This window comes from Watersipora subatra, chromosome 1, assembly GCF_963576615.1.
Source record: "Watersipora subatra chromosome 1, tzWatSuba1.1, whole genome shotgun sequence".
Taxonomy (NCBI): Eukaryota; Metazoa; Bryozoa; class Gymnolaemata; order Cheilostomatida; family Watersiporidae; genus Watersipora; species Watersipora subatra.
Window position 1 is genome coordinate 20,566,427 of NC_088708.1, and position 15,898 is coordinate 20,582,324.

Consider the following 15,898-nt stretch of genomic DNA (forward strand, 5'->3'; position numbering starts at 1 on the left):
TGTGACAACCTTGAATAATTTTGTAATTAAATGTGATGCATTGGCAATGGTGTTAGCTCAAAGCCCAGGCAATGATTTTAAAAATGTTTTGGAACTCAACTACGTTTAGCATTTATATTAAAAACTAGCCTAGCGACTAGTTTTTAATTTGATGCAGTAGTTATTCTCCCTTGTGATTAAAAATAGAACTAATTATTCATGGAATTTAATAATTCGCGGAATTGACCGTTTGCGAAATCGCGAATTTTTATAATTATCGAATATTTTCATCCTGTAGGGTATATGGCACATGGAGATCTTATATTGCACATTAGGCTCATTCCTTTTTCAATTGTCTATAGATGCACAGAGCGGTAAATATAAGTTTGTTACAGGTTTCAAAATCTTGCGTAAACTATGCCAAGAATATTTGTATTTATCCTTACACACACGTGACAAACATTTTTAACTCTGTGATACCAACATACTACATCAACCATCATTTGTTTATGAACTTTCTGTTACTTTAATCTATAATTCACTATCCTGCCTCCTCCGCAACACTATTAAGACTACCATTATGCAAAATACTTTTCTTCAACTCACTCAACGATTCCTTATTTCTGTCTTCTCATTGTTATTTTGGCATGTAATGACAAACATGGTTTTATTTACAATTACTAATGCCAGTAAAAGGTTATACATGCGCACACACCAGTAAAAGGTTATACATGCGCACACACCAGTAAAAGGTTATGCATGCGCGCACACACCAGTAAAAGGTTATACATGCACACACACACACCAGTATAAGGTTATACATGATAATGCACCAGTTAAAGGTTATACATGCGCACACACCAGTAAAAGGTTATACATGCGCACACACCAGTAAAAGGTTATGCATGCGCGCACACACCAGTAAAAGGTTATACATGCACACACACACACCAGTATAAGGTTATACATGATAATGCACCAGTTAAAGGTTATACATGCACACACACCAGTAAAAGCAAGCTCAATACATATATTGCTAATGCGTGTTTTGAAATTGGAGTCGACAAGAACTTGGTCAGATAACTGCAAATTACCATTTTAGATGGCGATCTCAACGCACCGTTTCCAACAGATGTTAAGCAAGTTGAACTTGTCGGACGACTGTCAACCAAAAGGTGACGCTGACATAGAATGGATGTGGGCCGATGAACAGTGTGCTCAACTTCTTGACTGGCTAACAGATCATGTCGACCGAGAAAATGTAGTGACCCAAACAGAGAGGCGACAGTAAGTTGTACTATCCCTTTGTATGGAAAGAGTCAGGCTACGGAGTCATCAGAGTGTATATATATATATATATATATATATACACACATGTAATGGATAAGTAGTTAGGCCTACCGCTTGCAGCTCCCAATGCTTTGAAAAGTGTGGAGTGTTATAATTAACTAGACTGCTGGAATAAGTTAAAGGTACTTATTGTTTTCCAGTTTGATGTTTCTCTCAGGATTCACTTAATGTCTGTTTCGTGCTTCTGCACTCTTCGCGTGACTGGTGGTGTATTTTAGTCACCTGAAGAGTGCAGAAGCATGAAACAGACCTGCAGTGACTCCAGAGAGAAACATCAACCTGGAGAATGATAAGTACTTTTAATCTATTCCAACACTCTTGTATATTTGCTAGCCATTTGAAAAATACACTGCCAGCCTCTCTTTGAACGCCACCTCCAATTGACTGACACTATAGAGGAGGGGTTAAAAAATAGAGCATCCTGGCATTCAATTCGAGGTTTTACGGTATGTGCCAGATTTATTCTATGGTATAGCGAGTTGGACAGTGTAGTGTATTGGATAAATGCATGTCCGTAAAATTGGGGGTTGTGAGTTCAAATCCAGCTCGCAGCGGATATTTCATTCTTAAAATTTTATTACTGTAGCTGGACAGATGGAAGTACAGACAGACAGACGAGGTTTATATATAGACATATGTATGTATATCTTATTCAGGTATGAGTTACTCGCTGAGCAAGGACTTACTGTTTCCTCTTCTCACCTTGAACACGCTCTAAACTCTACAGAGTCTCCAAAGCACCTCTCTGAGGATTATATGGATGAGAGAATTGATCAAATGGAGAAAGAATTGGAAGAGCTGAATAGCCGACGAGCTCGAATGAAGCAAATCTCTACTGATATGCGGTGCTTTCTCATTATTTATATGGAATGTTTTTTGCAGCTCCTGGTCACCTCCTAGGATGACCTTTTCTTTTGTGGCTCTGTAATGAGCGATGCTGTAGTTTTTTTAGCTTAACCTAAAATAAAATCTTTATTTTATTCATTATTTTATAAATTTACAAAGCTTTTTACGGGTTATTTTAAAAATATTACTTATCATTTAATGCATCAGTCACAGTATACAAACTTGTGCAAAGCTGGGAATAGTCCTTTAAATGAACTAACCCCAACCTCAGACAAGGGAAAGAAGCCTCTTGTTTGGTTGCTTCCAAGAGTGGTTATGCAATTAGATAATTAGAACTAGTATACGTAATATATTGCGCTATTAAAATTTACAAGTTCTCTGTCTTTTGCAATCTTATACCTATCGTTTGCCAATACCTTGTAGACAGCGCTTGTCACAGGCAAGAGTGAGATCATCAAAGATAGAAAACAATCTGAGTAGCTTGGAAAAGGACTTAAAGAAGCAGACCAGGATGTGTGAGAATGTGCATGAGAAAGTGAGTAGAAAGACTACTTACGTCTCCCAAACATCCAAGTCCACATTCGTTAATTACCTTTTTATTCTGACTGCCCGACTGTGATCTATTCGTGTTGCTCTATAGTCTATTCCCTGAAAGGTTGACTGACAGTAACCGAAATAAGTATGAGTAGAACATGACATTATCAATTGGAGTTTTAATAATATTTTTATGTAATTCGGAACATATTATAATTTTTATTAACATTTTCAAGTTGGGGAAAAGGAACAAAGTTTTGCGAAATTTGTAAAATGTTGCCTGTAGACAGCTGTGGCGCTTTCTGATTCTATTGAAGTTGCTCAGTTTATAAACTAGTTCATCGAAAATTTTTCCGTTTAAAATTCTCATGTATGAGAGCAGAGCATAAGTTGATGGGTTTTCAAAAGATGACTTTCGAGAAGTGCTAATTGTTACTGTTTACTTTTTAAATCCAAATTCGAAAGTGCCCTCAATCATTTACAAGTTTTGAAAAGGCTTCTATTATATATTAAAAGTAATTGCTGACATAAGCTAAGTTGTCTCACATTAGCTAGCTCACAACATTGAGAGTTGTCTCACATTGAGAGTTGTCTCACATTAGCTAGCTTACAACATTGAGAGTTGTCTCACATTAGCTAGCTCACAACATTGAGAGTTGTCTCACATTGAGAGTTGTCTCACATTAGCTAGCGTTCAACATTAAGAGTTGTCTCACATTGAGAGTTGTCTCACATTAGCTAGCTCACAACATCGGCATCTGTAACTCGTAAGTTCCTATTTTGTGGGAAAGATTGTCTTGTCACAGCCAAGGGCCTCACTAGTTTTGTTCTAATAACCAGATCATTGATGTAAAACAAAATATCATGATTAAATGTAATTTTATAATGCTGTCAGTTAACCTTAAAATGTACAGACCTGATTCCTATTAAATGGTCGGGGGAAACAATTCTGTATGCTTTATGTTGTTAGACTACTCATCTTAATATGAGTTGAAATATTTTAAACAAATTCTCAATGACTGCAATGTGATACCTCGATCACGCAATATTATTTAAAAAACTAGAGCAATTTAATTTTAGTGAGTTAACCATCAGATGGATACAAAGCTATTTAACCCGCCGAACCCAAACAACAAAAATTAATGATACTTTTTCTAACGCTGACAATTTGACTTGTGGCGTACCTCAGGGCTCGGTGCTAGGCCCGACTTTATTCTTAATTTACATAAATGATCTTTGTGATTGTTTAACTCATCTAACTCCTATATTGTATGCTGATGATACCAATTTGTTTATGAGTTCAAAGAACCTAAACGACGATTTACCTAAAGTCCAATCTGATCTTGAAAAACTAGCTGATTGGTGTCAAACGAACAAATTAACCATTAACTTTGACAAAACCTGTTTTACTGTTTTTAAAAATTACCAGAGCAAAATTAAATTTGATCAGCCTATTCTTTTTAATAACACTTTTATTAAAGCAATTGATGAAGTCAAATTTCTTGGAGTGTCAATTGATAAAAATTTGAACTGGTCTTCCCACGCTCGTAAGCTTTTATTAGATTTACGGCCTATATCAGGCATCTTTTACCGCATAAGTGCTTTCATTCCAAAAAAATTGCTGATTATGCTTTATTACACACTTATTCACTCCAAATTATGCTATTCAATAGAAACTTATGGCAATGCATCCAAAATTCATCTTAGCAAAATAATACAGTTTCAAAAGAAAATTGTCAGAATCATTAACCGTAAGCCATTTGGATTTCCAACAAACGATTTATTTAAAACCTCTGATATTTTAACTATTGATAAATTGCATAAATATAAGTTGCTTATTCAAGCCCATAAATTATTTTACTCAAAATGTGATCCAGCACTACCATTTTATAATACTCGTCATCAATTACTTTCTCTTCCCGTACCTAATCATCTAACTTTAGCCGGTCAACGATCCTCAAACTTTGCAACACCTGCGCTGTGGAATCGACTACCTAATTCAATAAGATCAATAAAATGTCTCGGTAAATATAAGGTGGAACTGAGGCACCATCTCCAGTCTGGAGAGTGAGTGTTACGGTCTGGTTTTTGTGCTGCTGACTCGGGCTCGCGTACCACTGGCTTTGCCATTTCGCAATGGGCCCCATCATCATTTCTTACTTATTGTTATTTTTTCACGCATTGGTTAATTATATTTTGTCTCGAGTATTAATTCAATTGTGTAATCTTTAAAGGTGAAATAAAACACACACACACACACACACACACACACACACACACACACCTAAACAGTTATTGTTGTAATAGGAATTACCCAGTAAATACTGATGTGTATGTCATGTAAGATATGCACATCAACTATTTTAGTGTTGGTAAGTTACTCAGTTACCAAGTAAACTTAACTTTGTAGTTAGAGCTTACAGCACCAATGGTACTCAGACATAGCCATATTTTTCTAATAAACATTTAGTCACATCTTATGTTAATGCTTCGATAAGAACTTTTAACGTTTGGTTACAAACGAGTGCCATTTGTATATACGGTACATGTATTGTTTCATTCAATATTACGTTTGCTCGATACAAGCTGAGGGTCAAGTACCAAATAAAACTGGACTAAATTTGCAACTATTGAGGCAGAGACTGTTTTTCTTAATATTTGCCTTAAAAGTAGCAATATCATTCGTTGATTAGTTGTTTTCTTTCGACAGCCATGTCAAAGCCGGCACACATTTAACAGAACTTATGACATGCCTACATGATGGCAGTATCATGGCTGCCCCATCTTTTCTAGTTTCAGCAGCAGCTAACTTCTCTCAAGTCTACAGTAGAGCAACTTCACTCCGTTTATGCTACTAGCGGAACTACGAAACTCACGTGTAACCTTGACCTCACACCTCTCTATGATGCGGAACAATCATATACAGTGTCTCTCGCCAAGTACACTGACATGAAATTCTCTCCGGTAAGTATTTGTGCCTGACTACAAACACGATCCAAATGCATAGCTAACACATAGCGTAGATACAGTTTAACCTTAGCACATCAAGTTAATTCTAGAGTTGCCCCGATTTTGGTATCGGTATCGGTGCCGACATGGGCCTCAAGTGTCTAAATCGGTATCGGCCCTTTTTTTTTTTAAATGTGAAACTTCAGATACTTTTTACAGTTCAACTATTTAGCAGAAAACAGTATTTTAGTCTGCTACACTGATAAAAATCATCAGCTGCAAGTTCCTTAGTTTTACCTAATGAATTCCGGGCCTGCCACACAATTTATTTCGTGTCTATAGCCTGATCAACATCAACACAGGGGGTCCTCCCATGTTTTGTGACAATCCTGACGACCCGACAACAAGGATATTTAAAAAGTGACAGACGAGACGACCATTTATCAATGTAGGTGACGATGATTGTGCAAGTAGGATTACTAAAGGTACGGCTACACGTAACGAGTTTTTCATTGGTTCTGAGTTCTGGCCGAAATCACGGAAAACGCAGAATTAATCGGTCGAAATTCACAGAATTATTTGAGCTGTGTATGCCCACCGAGTTTGTCGACGAAACGCCTTTAACAGATTAAATAAATTATTAGCGAGCACGATTCTAGCAGCTTTATCAATTAGTATAGTTCAAGACATGTATCGCGACACACAATAAAAGTACAAAAGCAATTCAACGTAGAACACACGATGTAACTGTTCAAGTTGCGCTATTGTTGGTACACGAGCACGATTTTAGCAAATTTTAAGATATATGTAGTCCGAGAACATAATGCGACACGCAAGAAAAATATTACGGAAATTCACCATAGTAAATACGATGCAACGGACTTGATTGCGCTAAAAATGGCAACATTTTCTACCACAAAACTTTTGCTGCTAAAAAGGAAATATAATTAAAAAATAAACAATTTGTAGCTATAGCGTCCAAAAAATAAATACATACAATAACGCAATCTAAGCAGTTGCATCGTGTGTACTATGTTGAATTGCGCTTTTACTTTTATTGTGTGTCATTATACGTGTCTTGAACTATACTAATTGCAAAAGCTGCTGAAATCGTGCTCGCTAGCACGATTCTAGCAGCGCAGAATAATTCTGTGTTTCAATCATTTCGGGATTTCGGTTAGAACCAACGAAAATTTGTTGCGTGTAGTCGTACCTTTACTAACTTATTGTTTGTCCATAAATCAACACAATCAAACGAAACTTCACTAGTTTTGGTTTGAAGCATCTGGCCTTGCATTTATAGACTGCCAAATAATTAAAGTAAACAGCAATGAAATGCCACGACATTGGCAGCAAATCCGTTTTCAAGTCTATGACTGACCGTAAGTATTAAAGACAATCACGGTCTATTTTCAGTACAAGAAATGTAGCCCTAAAAACCTAAGACGGCTGTCACTCTTCGCGGAGTAATCAGCAGCGCTCCCAAACATCACTAATAAGTTTGTGAAGGTCGCTGGTTGAGCCATGCTTTTGGTTAGCAGAAGTTCAAACTGAGCAAGTTTCAGGTTTTTAACGCAACCCAGTGCCACCAGAATGGATATTTGTATTAAAATAACGAACGTGAAGAAAGAGGTTGTTTTGGTTACCAACTTGAGAAAGGTGACAGTGATTTTAAAAGTGACGACAATGATTTTAAAAGTGACGACAGTGATTCTAAAAGTGACTATTCTGACGGCAACTTTGTGTGGTAGGACCCCAACACAGCTGAGGAACATTTTTGCTTTAATCAGGACGTAATCATCAAGTGTGGTATTTCCCAATTACAGCAATAGGATTTATTGCAGCTAATCACGAACACGATAACAAAGATGGGAAATGAAAATGCAGTGTACTATTTCCATTTACTAGCATTACGAAATTAATTTAAGCAGGCGATGCATAAAGTTATCTATCACTCTCTTGATACATACGATACAAGGTATCGTTTGTATTGTACAAAATACGGTAACCCCACTGGCTTATTGGTATTTAGCCTGTCCTCCATCATCTGTGGCAAGTGAGTCCCTCTTCAGTACGACTGGCTACATTAGTGATAGAAGAAAGAGAATTCTTACTGAAAGAATTGAATCCCTAACGGTAATTGAAGGAGACATTGGTTTGCTCTAAACTTGTGCAGGCGCAGCAGTTCGTTCAGCAGTAGAAGAGAGACTTCGTTAACACAGAAAGAACTGTACCACTAACATTAATTACCTTTATTAATTATAAATTACAAGAAACATGGACTGTTTTGTTACTACATGCGTGGTATGTCAGTATGTGAATATATATTTTTCCATTAATACAAACAAATAAATACATTAATATTTACATTTTCTTTGCACTATATTTATATTTGCATAATAAAATTAACAACTATCTATGCAACACAAAAGATCTGAATCGGTATCTGAATCGGATTATTTTTCAATAAGAATCGGTATATCGGAGCGGTATCTGAATCGGCTGGTGAATTTAGAATCGGGGCAACTCTAGTTAATTCATTCCAATATTTTTCTTCATACGTTTAAATCATGATCAGGGTTGGAAAAAACCACGGTTTTTATGAAAAAACCGAAAAAACCAGGTTTTCTTGGTTTAAACCAGTTTTTATGGTTTAAACCGGTATTTATAATTTTACCAAGGTTTTTTGCAGTTTTAAGTCTAATTAACATCACTTACTATAGCTGCATGATTGAGTATTGAACCTACATATGTGGAATCATCTGTTAAAGATGGTACTGTGGGACTTGTTATGGGAAAAAAGAGAGAAAACATGGAAATTTACAGAAATCTTATCACATAAAGTGAATATTTTACATACAGCTCTATGTATAAGTAGGAACTTTAATCCAAGTGATTAGTCATGTGGTAATGTAGAGCAGAGCATAATGCAGATGCATTGCTAGTGTTTGGAGCAGTGGCAGATAACTCAACTTCTATCATCTGAATATTAGCATCACTGTCTAAATTGGTGTTTTCAGCTACGTGAGCTTTAAGCCTATCTGCGTGACCTCGCGTTACGACAGCACACCTATTACATTTTGCCTTAAAACCTTTGCCTTTTGCAGTTCGAGTGAAAAATTGCCAAACGGGATCCTGTTTGCGAGACATGCTTGAATTTTGAGGCACAACTTTAACTTTTCAAAACACAAAAAACTTGATGAACTGAATTCTAACAATCCAACTACTTTGGCTTGTGCCCAATAAATGAAATATTAGTTTGCAAACCTGAAGCTTTTGCCCAAAAAGATTTTATTGTTTTAATTTTTAACTGTAAGTAATCCTTTCTCACTGGCCAGACTTGAGAAACTATTCATTCATTATTAGAGACGATGATTGGATTAGTATATATTTCACATGGTTTTTATATTTCATCAGTAAAGAGATCATCATATCATTTGATGGAACCAATTGAAAATGAAATTCACTAATTCATTGTTGTGCTAGGATTTCATGTAGTTTCAACTTGAGCTCTGTCATCAATTTACTACTGTGTCCTAAATAAACTTCCACAGCTGATAATTACATATAATTGCATTTCTACTGCACATGAACCACTAGGCGCTTAAAATATTATGTTTTTCACAAAAAATAATGAAAAAACCATAAAAACCGGCTTTTTCGGGCTGGTTTAAACCGGGTTTAAACCACCCGGTTTAAACCGAGCCAACCCTGATTATGATATATGTATGTTGAAGGAAGTATTCTCATAAGATACATTGTATTTTGTTTGACTTGTTCCAGAGCCCAAAAAACAACTTTGAATATTTCAAGTGGCTAGATGTCGCATTAAAATATATGCATTATATAAATACTAATAAATAAAATGAAAATTTTATGTAAAATTAAATAAAGTAGTGATGAGTAAAAATAGGTTTGTATCGTTGCTTTAGAGGTACCATAGAGAGTTGGCGAGGGTAGCATTGGTAGAAGTGTGGCATAATTTACTTTTATTAAATGTATCTCAAATTACTGTTTTTATATATTTTCTATTATTGTTTCACTTTTAATTTCTACCTTCTTTTACTCTAATTTACAAAATTGTGAAGTTTCAAGACGATTGGGATGTTGTATGCTGGAAATGTTTTTGCATCTTTGGACAGAAATCTGTTCAAATTTTAGGACACGTGTCAAAATATTATTGTGTAGAGGTTATAAGTGGAGGTTTGATTGTATTTGTGCGCATGGGCGCTACTCAACCCCAGGAGGCTTGGATGAGTGTATAGACCAATGAGCATTGACCTCTGCTCTATATTGATTATTGGTGTCATTGTATATCGTATCTTAATCACATTTTCACCAGGTAATATTATTTTTATGGTTTCACATTTTTATTTTTATTTATGTATTTCTTAGTCAGCATCAGTTTTTTTATGAGCATATATACAAACATTTTTATTTCTCTTACTGAGACAAATACACACACACTTTCTTTCTAGGTTCACTTTCTAGGTTCAACAGTATATTATCTAATATATATCGACAATTTGTTATAGATATAGTGTTTGCTCATCTTATTGCGCGGGTAGATTTTTACGGAAGGCAATATTGATGCATTTTAATTATAAACATTAGCCAAGTGCAAAAATAATTTGAATTTGTAAAATCAAACTCGAGCAAACTTCGTGTTTGAACTGATTTAATATCCTGAAGAATCATCTAAAAGGTTGTCTGGATAGTTTCAATTTAAACTAGAGGCCTTTGCATATCTCCTACAAGTGAGGATAGTTTCTATTTAAACTAGAGGCCTTTGCATATCTTCAACAAGTGAGGATAGTTTCAATTTAAACTAGAGCCCTTTGCATATCTCCTACAAGTGAGGATAGTTTCTATTTAAACTAGAGGCCTTTGCATATCTTCAACAAGTGAGGATAGTTTCAATTTAAACTAGAGGCCTTGGCATATCTCCAACAAGTGAGGATAGTTTCAATTTAACCTAGAGCCCTTTGCATATCTCCAACAAGTGAGGATAGTTTCAATTTAAACTAGAGGACTTTGCATATCTTCAACAAGTGAGGATAGTTTCAATTTAAACTAGAGGCCTTTGCATATCTCCAACAAGTGAGGATAGTTTCAATTTAACCTAGAGCCCTTTGCATATCTCCTACAAGTGAGGATAGTTTCAATTTAAACTAGAGGCCTTTGCATATCTTCAACAAGTGAGGATAGTTTCAATTTAAACTAGAGGCCTTTGCATATCTTCAACAAGTGAGGATAGTTTCAATTTAAACTAGAGGCCTTGGCATATCTCCAACAAGTGAGGATAGTTTCAATTTAAACTAGAGGCCTTTGCATATGTCCAATAAGTGAGGATAGGGTATTTTTGTTCATATATAAATCGGCGTTTGTGTGAAACCTTGTCATTGTCACTCAAAAGCGATTCTCAAATAAACTAAACATACCCTGGAAGTTATAGTTGTTCTGCTCATTTGGAATCAGCGTTTTTGGCCCACCACAAATGCATCTTATTTTCTGGCTAATGTGGACTAACCAATATTTTCATTTAAACAATGCATCAATGATGCGATGCATTTCGTTAGTGTGGGCTGGCAATCCTTTACACTATTCTGGTACCTGTACATGATATAATATGGTATTATATGCCATATTATTATCATTTCCTCAGTATCACACTCACTTCACTACGCTATTCTCTGTTACAGCACTTACACATGTTCTGCATAATCAGTTTGACTTTATTAGATATGTGCTGATAATGTTGGATTACTGCAAACAATGTGACTAGACTACCGTGATCTACACCAACTCTGTATTGGTGTGATGTACTTTGTGCGTATACGTATTCTAGAAACTGTCGTCGGTGACCGGAGAGATCGATGAGACCTACTATCAACTGCTGAACTTGTCTGATCCCCGCCTGCTCACACTTAGACGAGACTCAAGTCAAACTTTTAAAGATTCAGTTCTAGAGCTCGGACGGCTTCAGAAAGCGTCAGTGCCCAACTATTGCTGAGTATTGTATAGTGTTATCTATAATCGATTACCTTACTATATATAGCTAATAGTGAACTATCTATCATTTACTATTGTACTATCTACACATGAATATTGTACTTTATGTAGCCAAATATTTCACTAGCATTAATTGACTATCGGGTTATCTATATATCTATAGTCGACTATCATAATATCTACAATTACACATAATATTATCTATAGATGAATTTTGTACTATCTATATAATACAGTAAACACTCATATCTATAACATATACCTCCTATAGCGTAATAGGAGGTAAATTCCAGATAACGTAATAAATTTATGTTAAGTTTCTGCTTCCTACTACGTAAAATGTTCTATATAACGTAAAGTGTCAAGTCAGGCAAGTTTTCAAATTTGATTTGAATGTTACTCAATCTCGCCACACTTGCAAGAGAAAAATGACGTGCATATAAAGTTATATCTATTATATATACAACATCGGCGACATTCTAGTTCGTCGTGATAGATCGTCAGATGTGTCGACAAAATTGAGAACAATTGCTATGCGATTGGTCATAAGTACTTGAAGGCAATCGATTGGTGCAGGTGTTACAGCGTCAGTCTACCAATTTTAATGTGACGAGTTGGAGTATTGTCGAAGGTTCTCTTTTATTTTAGCCTTGACCCCTGGATACAGATGGACGACGAATAAGTGGTACCGTTTTTATAGTAAAAATATTTTGTTGTTCTGCTTTCTTGTAGACGTATAAATTATTTGTTATTAGTTTTATTTTACAGAATAGACTTTGCTGTTTAAAAAAAATAAGCAAATGTTGTAAATGAACATGAAAGATGTGCGCTGTCCATCAAATTATTGTAAAAATGGTCTATAATACTTGTAAGATTGATCAGAAAAAGAAGAAAAGTTGTCAATGCAGACCAATAATACTGCAGTTATGGTACCTCCCACAAATTAGTAGAGTTGAGTCAAGTTTTTTCTTTTTGCGTTGCCAAAGGAATGAGTTTGGAAAGGTCTTGGAATGAATTAGGCAATTTACGTGTAATTTACCATTCTTATAACATAAAATTCCTATAACATAAATGTTCGCTGTAAGAGCGCCTACTTTATATAGAAATAGTATATTAATGTAGGTCCTCTCTCCACATCACACCCCTCTCTCCACATCACACCCCTCTCTCCACATCGCGCCCCTCTCTCCACGACGCCTCCCTCCACGATGCGCCCCTCCGTCCACATCGCGCACCTCTAAACATCGCGCCCCTCTCTCCACATCACATTCCTCTCTCCACATCACATTCCTCTCTCCACATCACATCCTCTCTCCACATCACATTTCTCTCTCCACATCACATCTCTCTCTCCACATCACATCTCTCTTTCTTCACATCTCTCTCTCCACATCACATCTCTTTCTCCACATCACATCTCTCTCTCCACATCACATCTCTTTCTCCACATCACATCTCGCTCTCCACATCACATCTCTCTCTCTCCACATCACAGACACCCATTGTACTATCCTTTATTGAGTATTGCATTGTATATCAGTATTAGCTGTGCTACCCGGCGTTGCGCGAATATTAAAAATCAGCTTACAAACTATAAGAGTTAAAGTAGTTGCTTGTCACATGCTATTAGCCTGGCACATTGCCAATGAATAATTTGAGTATGCTTACTAATAAGAGGTACCCGTCTCCATGACGCTGTGTCGTAACGGAGAGGGTTTATTTTCTCCCATATAGCGACATATATCGCCTAATGAATTCATCAAGCTCGTGCGGCTCAATTGGTCAGGCAGTCAGACTGGTGAACGGGAGGGTTCGAGATCAAATCTTCTGCGGTACGGATTCTTTATTCCAAGATTTTACTAGCTGTAGCTGGACACTCACAGAAACTAACATTGAGAAATATGTATATAGATTTTTATAAGAGTATTGTATAGTCTATGACTGATTGTATTTGTCTTTTCTAGGCAGCCTATCAGCCTCAAACAAAACATACAGGCACGAGTGAACCTTGGAATGTGCAAAGAAGGCTATGAAGCTTTAATGGAAAGCAAGTCAACTGTTGAGGAGCTGTCTAAGATGACTGATGACTCTCTAAGGTAGATATAGTCAAGTACTCAAGTCTATAGAAGCAAGAACTTGTCTAACTTTGTAGACGAAAATAATAGTTAAAGTCAAACATCAACTTATGACATCTTTGATCTGAAAATTTTGCAACATGCGGTCTAAGGTTTATGCAAGTATTTGACTCCGCAAGTATGTTTCAGCATATGAAGTTCAAAATTCCTTGAAACACTAAATTTTTGAAATTAAACTGAAACCTGATGAAAGTTATCAATAGGATGTCAAGAAGCTAATAGAACGTATATAAGCCAAATTAGTTTAAATTTTAGCTCATCTACGTTGGAGTGAGTTGGCTGAGTATCTCTATTGATACTACTTTTTCTAAGGCTACACATCACCTATTCTACACATTTGTGGATCTGTTTTTGAAGTAACGTGACAATACATGTTTCTCTTCATAGATTATTGTTCTCTTTTATCTATAACTTACTTTATTTTTATATTTTTCACTTAGTATTGTATAGTCCATTTACTGTAAAACCTTTAACTGAACGCCACCTCTATTTGAACGCCCCCTCTATTTCACCAGCACTATGAGAGAAGAGTTAAAAAATAGAGCGCTACTCTCTATTTGAACGCCACCTCCATTTGACCGCCACTTTGGCTATCTTTGATCTTTATTAACCCATAATATCAAGTGATCGGTAGAAAAATATCCACAAAATCGTATTAATGAATCGTTTACATTAATAGCAGTCAATTCTCTCGTTGTCCAACTTCAAAGCTTTTCGCTTGTTTTTGTTAAAACTTTGAACGCAACACTGTAGAAATAATTATTGACTGTCTAAGGCTAATAGTAGTTCTTTGTTTAACACGGTCTTAATAGTTCGGAGAACATGCATATATAAACGGTTTGCGAGTTTTTGCCCCGAAGGTTGCGTTTAGCGAGCAAACTTTTACGCGTTGCTTTTTGGGCTGAATGCAGCGCGTAAAAGCTTTGCTCACCCAAAAAATTGGCTGATCGCTAATATTGACTAGTTCAGCAGTGCAAAAGAAGAGTCGAGGCCAGAAGACATTGTGGAAGGTATTGGACAACTAGAAGATGTTCATTCCATCGAAAGCAACAATCAGAACGCAGCTATCCGAGTAAACGATGGAAATTGTTTTGTTTTACGAACGTAAATTTTTGATTTTGTAGTAATAGAAGTATGGTTCGTTAATTTCACTTGCTCATGAATATATATAGGCTATGTGTATCATTTGATGGATTATCGTTATATAACTTATAAATATGCAGATTTATAGCATGCTATATGATAGCATTCTTGCGGCATCCTTACATTGGATCGATGCTCATAACTCCACTTCTATTGCACATAAAAAGCTAGTTTTGGCTGCAAACTGTAGCAAACATATCAATGAGTGCAATGAGCTTTTATGCAACATTGTTAAATATGGATATAAAATAAAAATATGTCTTCAAATTAGGAATGAAGTAAAAATTGAAAGTTCCTACAAATTGCAAAGAAGGACACAAGCTATAATATCATCGCAGGTCAATTGAAAGCAATGTATATCAACTGGCAGAGATATTTCTCGATGCATTAATAGATCTTTGACAAGTTGGAGGTGAGTTGGCAGATTTATTGCATCCAAAAAGTTTAATAGCGTCCGTAATAGGGCTAAATTTAACTTCTGAAACTTCTGACGATCCACATGAAAAATACACCGCTAGCCTCTATTTGACTGCCACTATAGAGGAAGGGTTGAAAAATAGAGCGTCATGGCGTTCAATTAGAGGTTTTACGGTATTTTAATGTCATCTGTAGTTTCCTGAAGTGTTTATAGTTATGACAGCTTTTTAGGTTATTGAATTAATTATAGAGATTCGCTCCAGCGTACAACAGTTTTAACATAGACAGCAAATCTGATCACAGAGCGAATTGCCTTTATATATCGAGCTTTGAGGATATAAATATTCAGGTGGAAGATCTGTCATCATCATTTAGATGTTAGTTGTGTTTTTTAATGCTTGAAAAGTTTCTTTTTGAACTAGTGGTATTCCTCATCAGGGACACGAGTGATAGAAGACATTTGTCATATTATTTTAGGAGGCGGTTAGTTCCACAAATACTTCAAGTTCGACAGCTCTTCAAACCGTCTGCTT

General features: G+C 35.9%; 1 protein-coding gene across 1 annotated transcript in view; it reads left to right on the forward strand.

Annotated features, from left to right (window-relative positions):
- Nucleotides 1-1,086: 1,086 nt before the first annotated feature.
- LOC137403361 (HAUS augmin-like complex subunit 3) overlaps nucleotides 1,087-15,898 on the forward strand; it is a 31,971-nt gene continuing 17,159 nt past the window's right edge. Inside the window, exons 1-6 of the mRNA XM_068089428.1 lie at nucleotides 1,087-1,266; nucleotides 1,986-2,174; nucleotides 2,599-2,710; nucleotides 5,503-5,673; nucleotides 11,507-11,649; nucleotides 13,635-13,766. Coding sequence (XP_067945529.1) covers nucleotides 1,112-1,266; nucleotides 1,986-2,174; nucleotides 2,599-2,710; nucleotides 5,503-5,673; nucleotides 11,507-11,649; nucleotides 13,635-13,766 — 902 coding nt within the window. The 5' untranslated portion in view covers nucleotides 1,087-1,111. The remainder of the gene's footprint in view (nucleotides 1,267-1,985; nucleotides 2,175-2,598; nucleotides 2,711-5,502; nucleotides 5,674-11,506; nucleotides 11,650-13,634; nucleotides 13,767-15,898) is intronic.